The sequence below is a fragment of the Pyrgilauda ruficollis genome, unplaced genomic scaffold (genome assembly GCF_017590135.1).
Source record: "Pyrgilauda ruficollis isolate IOZ18807 unplaced genomic scaffold, ASM1759013v1 scaffold10, whole genome shotgun sequence".
Lineage (NCBI taxonomy): Eukaryota > Metazoa > Chordata > Aves > Passeriformes > Passeridae > Pyrgilauda > Pyrgilauda ruficollis.
This window is the reverse complement of record NW_024508101.1, coordinates 15,684,572-15,692,123: the sequence shown is the minus strand read 5'-3', so window position 1 is coordinate 15,692,123 and position 7,552 is coordinate 15,684,572. Positions and strand designations below refer to the sequence as shown.

Below are 7,552 nucleotides of genomic sequence, written 5' to 3'. Positions count from 1 at the left end.
AATTGAAGCAGGGGAAAAAAAAAAAAAAAACAACAAACCCAAAATTTGGAGACAGAACCTGCCCACAGTGCAAAGCATATATTCTTTATTATCTTATTTGTTTTAATACACACCAACTGATACCTGCACACAGCAGACACCAGCTGAGATAACAGGGAGGGCGTTCAATATTTAAGGCTTGGCTTTTCTCACCATAGCAATAAATCTGTAAGGAGAGTCGGAGGGCGTGGACGAGGGGCAGCGAGCAGCCCAGCGAGGGCAGCGGTGCCGCAGCCTGGCCTGGCACAGCCCGGCGGGCGCGGCGCAGAACGCTGCGGCTGCGCGAGCACCGGCGCACTCACTGCGCGCTCTGCGAACCGCCAGCTGCCTTGGCTTCCAGGCAGTGGGAAACAGCGTGGTCTCTGCTTACTCTTGTTTTCCCTTTATTAAATAGTGGAGGTGGTGACCCTTGGGTGTGGGTCTGCTCCCCCCGACTGCGTAAATCAGCTCCTGGGGCACAGGTGACTCTTACAGGCACTGGCCTAGAAGAGAAGAGCCCTCCAAAGGTGCCCTTTCCTCTCTGCACCTCTGCCACCCTACCAAAATTAGTTGAATGAAACAGATTCTCTGTCATAAATCCATGCTGCATTTATTCACGTGGACAAACACCTATATTGCTATTTATTTCATGGATTAACACTTGTTCATCCACTCATGGAATTTGTTGAATCAATAATTACATTCAAATTGAATGAAATAACTTGAAAATCTGTCATCAGTGTCCCATCAGTGTCTGAAACCAGGTGAGTCCAAGAAGAATTGCCACTAAAATCTACTTGGAGCTAATCTTCAGGGTTAGCTTCAGGATGTTGGTCAGAAGGGTAATGAAATCTCTTCCTCTTCCACTTCAGCTGTGATTAGAAGGCATAGCATGAATGCTAATTTTCTGCAAACAAACAAAAAAAACCCCCACCTTATCTTTGTTTTCTAAGCAAGGAAAAATTATTTCTACCTATGCAGGTTTATCACAAATACCTACCAGTAACCAAGAGTAAGGGGAGATTAATCTTTAAAATGGCCTGATGTGGGTTCTTGGTAGATAAATCAATGTCAGAGTTATTTTAACAAGGCAGTTAATTGATGAGGAATCCCCAAGTCAGAAGAGACACACAGCAGAGTATTAATTTCCTTTATGGCCCAAGCTCGTCATTTATTTCTTCTATCACCCAGACACTGGTGGAAAGAAATGCAACACCAGTGCAAGCAATTTGCCAAAAAATGTGCTTAATATAATATTTATATAATCTTCTTACATGCTGCCTGTTGTGAAGGGGAGCTGTGATTAAAGATACATTTTTTCTTAGTCAAAGGTTATGGAAAATCTCAGTTGTCTGGGATCAAGAAGCAACACTTGACTACAGCTGCACACACAAAAACTGAGCAGCATAAAAATAGCACAACAAGCACTCCAGCAATGCACACAACAAGATTTGCCTCTTCCAAAGAGCCTGAGAAAGGCCAGGCAAGCTCTTGGGGTCTGACCAGACTGGAGATGAGAATTCCTGCTCAAAAAAGATAAGGCTTCCCAAATATCTTAAGTCCCCAGTCTTGGGGTACCTTAACGTGCTCCTATGCTTCAGGACACGGATACACCTGATTTTTTAAGGTCTTGTACTCTTGACAAAAGAAACAGTTCAGAGAAAGGAAAAAAAAAGGTACAGCATGAGCAGTGACTACAAGGTGACTACATGAATAATTGTATTAACTTTTTCTTGCTGGTTCACCTGTTGCCTTTTATTCTTCTCCTGCACACTTATAATTTGAGTAAAGATTGCAAATATACCTTTAAGAAAGAATTGTGTTATCTGGCTGAACTGAATGTAGCGCAATCCTGCATGTGGCCAATTTCCAAGGAATTTAACAAAGCACCCAACAGCTTAAACCTTCCAGTGAAGCTGAGGAACAAAAATCCAATTGATTTACTCATCTTCAAATTATTGTCATCCAGAGGTAAAAAATATTGGCTCCCATTAGAGCAGGAGGAATGTGACCTGTGAAAAACACAGTCAATAGGAATGGTGTCCCCAGGCAGTCCAGGCCTGCCCCAGACACGTTGCTCTGATAAGCCCCATCAGATGATTTCCCTTGCCAAGCAGCTGAAGGAAAAATGTATTTTTGTGGCCTTCTCTTCAGTTCTTTGAAACCACAAAGCCACATGTAGGGAAAAATATTTTCCAAGGCCTGTAAGTGCAGCAATTTTTCCAATTTAACTATTTTTGAGAAAGGCACAGGACTAAGTCAAACATTTTCCAAATGGATGACCCTGCTTGCTCAGTTTATCCCAGCACAAGCAAGGGTCAAACATCCCAGGCAGAAACTGTGAGTATTCACCTTGAACACTCTTCTCTCCCGCTGTGTTCTCCTAAATACAAATAAATTATCAGATTTATTTTTTCCCCCATGAATCTGTTCCTAGTTCCACTTGCCAGATTAACTGCACCTCACCAATCTGGACAAAATCTCAACAACCTCATCAGTGGTTGGCTACACAGATTTTGGGCAAAACCCAAGATTTCTAGCAAGTTTTGCTGTTAATGCTTGCCCTGGTTTATCAGTGATTTAATGTGCTTTGCTTTTAAGAACACTGAAGTCCTGTGCACAGTCAGCACCCTGCAGCACAGCTTTTGTGGGGGGCAGCTGCTGCACACAAAGGCCAAGGTGTGCCTTCCCACCTTGAAAAAAATGCTGTGGGGGAGGATAAACACGGTTGAGCAGAAGAGAAAAAGCACAGAAAGGGCTGTTTGATGCCCCGTAGGCTCTGCCCAGCAGCAGGGCAGGGTTACAGGCTGCCTTCCCTTTTGTTCTGCCAAGAGGAGTGGAGGTTTCTGGCTGACACTGAGCCACATCTCACTGCCCAGTGGGACAGGGGGAGGTCACTCTGAACCTTTTTACCAACATCAAGCAGTAAGGAATCCTTGCAGATGAATGGTTTTGTTGGATTTTCTTTGTTCTTAAGGCCGAGGACAGGAGGGTGAGCTGCTGCAGTGCCCAGCCCCCTGAGCTCCATTTCTGGCTGTGCCTCACTACCTGCTGCTTCACGCCAGCTGCAAAAAAAAAAAAATTTTTTTTTTAATAAAACATAGGGATAAGGTTTCACTAAGCCCAGAAACTGTGACTAAAAGATGTTTCACGGGGAGAGCAGATGAAACAAAGGGCCTCTCTCCTATCCCAGGGCTCAGAATTGTATGATATTTCTTTCAGAGAAACTCTCAAACAACGCCAGTGGCCCTTGCTTCAAGCTGGAAGCAGTCATGACCAAAAGCAGAGTGAACTAAACCCAGTTTTGAGCTATGCCATCTGTGCCAGTGACAAATGCTCTGCTCCAGAACAGCACAGGGACATGGTGGCTCTCAGTACCACCGCATCATCTCCCTCTTTCACACTCTTTGCAGTGGACAACAAAGCTTGCTAATGTAGAAAAGGCCACAGTTATGTAAAGTCACTTGAGCTCCTTAGAAGATAAAGCAAACTAATCATTAATACTTCAGATGAAATCATGGAGAGTTAATAAGGATTAAGTACTGTCCAGAAGGTGGTCACAGGTGACTTCCACCTCCACAGACCCAGCACCTGCACTCTGGCACCTGGAGAAGCCGTTCAGCTCTAGGGGCTGCACAAGGAGCTGGATCTTGGACAGTTCCCTGAAAGAAAAGGAATTTTCCCCAGCACTGCACCAACAGTGATACACTTAATCTCTTGTGTTTGCCCTCAGCTGTGACAGCCTAACATTGGAGAGCAGTAGGAGTCTGGTCTCAGAGCAAAGTAACCCAGTCCTGGCTCTGAGTCACCCACCACACACACAAACACACGTGAAGGAAGGGATACCAAACATCCTCCTGATCTCAGCTGCTGTTTCCTCATTGCTGGAGGCATCATCACCTGCAGATAAGCATGCAATTCTCCCTGTCTAAAAAATCCATACCAACAAACCACCCTTTCTTTCATGTGGCTTAATTTCTAGAAGCAATTCAGAAGTTGTACTTTGTTAACTGAAGTTTTAAAGCGTCAGGTGATGCCCAAGTAGAGCCAACATAGTTACAATGCTTCTGTTGCCAGTGGGGTCTGAAACCAGATGGCCAGACAGAAAACTTAAGAGTTTACTCTAAGTCAGCTTGGAGACAATTATATCACTTGGAGACAACTTGGCATGCAGGATGGAGTTGTGTAGGTAAATGAAAAGACATCCTGACAAGGTAAACAAAATTGGCATGTGAATTTTACGAAAAAAAAAAAAAAATCTTAACTCCATTGCTTATGTCGATAATTTTCATCTTAAAAGAGGAATTATTGCTGATTTTTCACTAGTAAGTGGATTTAGACTGCTGCTTCCTGAACCCTCCTCCATGTTCTGTTTGGCCCCCTCACTGCAGTGGTGTTTCCCCCTCCCCACACCTGTGTTTGCCTATCTCTGCAGGCCCAAGGCACAGGCAGGCAGATAACTCCTGAGCACAGCGCTGCCCCTGCAGCTCCTCACCCCAGCAGGACACGCAGGGTGATAACAGCCCTGAAGCCTCCACACACACCCATTTAGTTCGTGCCTGCCTCGGGGGGGACAGCCGAACAAAATTACAAAGCCGTGAGGAAAGGCAGCCACAGAAATAACGTGTCCCAACCTGAACAAAACAACAAACGCACTTCAGTATCACCCCAAGGATGGTATAAAGACCTTGAGGATTTTTGTCATTAAGCTCAAGCTTGTTTCAGGAGGAATGCTGTGTGTCCTGAGGGATGCTGTATGCAAGGGCAGCACAATCTGCAGCCCGAAGCGGTGGGCGGCTGTGCCCGAGCGCACGTAGAGGCTGTGAGTGCCCGGGCTGCCTCACCGGGACCGCTCTGGCTCCCGGGGACGTGGATCCCGGCCCTGGCTCCTCTCCTTGCCCTGCCCTGCTCTCGGTGCGGTGAGCTCGGCTGGCTCAGCGCTGGCTCCGCGGAGAAGCTGCGCGGGTGCTGCTGAGCCCGGCCTAGGGCTCGCTGCTCCTTGAGCCCGGCCTAGAGCTCGCTGCTCCTTGAGCCCGGCCTAGGGCTCGCTGCTCCTTGAGCCCGGCTGAGGGCTTGCTGCTCCTAGAGCCTGGCCTAGGGCTCGCTGCTCCTTGAGCCCGGCCTAGAGCTCGCTGCTCCTTGAGCCCGGCTGACGGCTTGCTGCTCCTAGAGCCCAGCCTAGGGCTCGCTGCTCCTTGAGCCCGGCCTAGGGCTCGCCGCTCCTTGAGCCCAGCCTAGGGCTTGCCGCTCCTTGAGCCCAGCCTAAGGCTCGCTGCTCCTTGAGCCCGGCCGAGGACTCGCTGCTCCTTGAGCCCAGCCTAGGGCTCGCTGCTCCTTCAGCCTGGCCGAAGGCTCGCTGCTCCTTCAGCCTGGCCGAGGGCTCACTGCTGAGCAGAGCCCCTTTCCTCCAGCCACTGCCGACCCTCACCTCCTGCCCCCCGCTGCATTCACACCCAGCTCTCCAAAATGGCTACAGCCGCTCACCTCCCTCACGTCCGCTTAATTTTTACACATTAAATTATTTGTTTATTTTAAATTTCTCATTTTAACAAAACACGAAGCCCTGGGGAGCAGACAGCAGTGGGACGCTGCGGTCCGGGCAGGGAGTGGGTGATGGGGCACGCAGCGGTGCGCTGCGGAGGGTGCGGGGATACAAGGTGTGTGGTGCGGGGGTGCAGGGTGGGCGGTGCGGGGGTTCCGCGGCCATGCCCGCGCAGAGGTGCGGGAGCTGCTCCCCCAAGGCCCTGAGCACCCCGCGGGCTGCGGGCGGCGCGGGGCGGAGCGGGGGCTCCCGGCGGGCGGGGGCTGCCTGGGGCCGGTCCCTCCGCCCCGCCCCGCCCCGCGCGGGGCGCGCACACCCGCGGGCAGCTCCGCGGGGCTCCCCGCGGCCCTGCGCTCCGTGCCAGCCTCCGCCGGAGCGGAGCCCAGCCCAGCCCGCCGCCCATGTGGGGCTGCCGCCGCCGCGGCCGCTGCCCGCAGGGCCGGCGCTGCCGAGGTAGGACCCCCGGGACCCCCGGGCCCCCGCCGCCGCTTCTCCCCTCCCGCCCCCCGCTTCCCACCCTCGGGGCGGCCCCGAGAGAGCCGTGCGCGGCCAGGGCACGGCTGAGCGGGGAACGTATGTTTTCCTGGAACCCTGGTCAGGATTTTCCCTCCCGGTTCCACCGAGCAGTGAGGGTGCCCGGCATCTCGGAAAGCTCGGCCGGTGGGAAATGGGAATTGCGGCTTCTGCTGGAGCAGCCCGGGGTGAAGGAAGGGTTGGGAGATGTGGCGTGGAAAGAGGGAGTCGTAGTGTAGCAGCTGTTTGCTTGCTGAGTTATTTTTGGAGATTGCTGTGCTGTGATGGACTTTTTTTTTTTTTTAACTGTCTGTAGGAAGGCGGGTTTACATCTCGCTCCTCCAAGGCTCGGTGCTCTCCATTTGCCGAGGGAGGGTGTAAAAGCGGTGCTTTGGCAAATACTGATCTAACTGGTTAGCTCTTCTTCCCTTATTCCTAAGGGCAGCTCCGTAAAAAGCACACAATCTGCACCTTTTTTATCTTCCTTCGTGAGATTTGGCTGCCGGCTCGTTGGGGCCTTCCTTGGGAAGGGCTGGCTCTCCCCAGGGACCGAGGTCTGGCGTGTTTGCCAGGCACTTTGTGTAATACAGGGTGACAGCTGTGATGCAAGTGCACCAAAACTTCTGCCCACGGCCTTAGTCTTGGTTATGTTTGGATATAATTCCCCCACTTCCTAGGAAAATTGTATTACGTAGGCTGGACGATGAAGCAGGCGGTGCTGCTGCGTGGGGCAGGAGGGGAGGCAGAGGTGGATGTGGCAGCGAGGGTGCTGTGCTCGGGTCTGGGGCTGTGCTCGGGCTCGGTAACGGGACAGGACCCCGCTGTGCCCGTGCCACCCAAAGCTGGGTGTCAGCGGGTGCACAGGGGCCGTGGCTCTGCCCGGTGAGTCACAGGCTCGCTCTTGTTTACAGCCATCCCTTTGCTTCTGCCAGCGGGCAGCTGCCTGCTGCCTCCGTGCCTGGCTCCACCCGGGGCATGGAGAGGGGCTTCACTGCGGCGGGGGTGTCAGAACCTCTCGGGCTGGCAGGGGGACCCCCATTCAGCTGTTGGAAGGTGCTGATAGCCGGTGCTGATGGCCATTGCTTTGTGGCTGAACGAAAACCCCTCGGCTGCCCCTTTGGTCATTGCCACGATGCTTGTGTCTTCCATAGCAGGGATTTGTGGCTGTGCCAGGCGAACTGCATACCGCCCTTGCTGCTCTTGTCAGCACCTGGCTCCTTGTTGGCTCTGTGGCAGGTCCCTTGGTGCTTTGAGATGTGAGGAGGAACAATAAAGATGTTAATACTGAAGAAACCTGAAGACTGTTCAAGATTTTTCGATCTTTAAAGACGCTAATTCTAAATTAAACTTTTTCTATTGGCAAATGCCACAGAAACTAGTTAATTTCAGGCAAAAACATACTAAACCAGCTATAACTTGGAGCAATCCTATATATATGGGATTGGTTTTGTAGTGCTTTGCGTAGAGCTGAAGATGGGA

The 7,552-nt window shown here is 51.4% G+C and overlaps 1 protein-coding gene across 1 annotated transcript in view; it reads left to right on the top strand.

Moving 5' to 3' along the window:
* The first annotated feature begins 5,844 nt into the window (after positions 1-5,844).
* The window catches only part of LOC121350496 (6-phosphofructo-2-kinase/fructose-2,6-bisphosphatase 4), a 50,456-nt gene continuing 48,748 nt past the window's right edge, over positions 5,845-7,552 (top strand). The window contains exon 1 of the mRNA XM_041461888.1: positions 5,845-6,013. Within this exon, the coding sequence (XP_041317822.1) occupies positions 5,962-6,013 (52 nt within the window). The 5' untranslated portion in view covers positions 5,845-5,961. The remainder of the gene's footprint in view (positions 6,014-7,552) is intronic.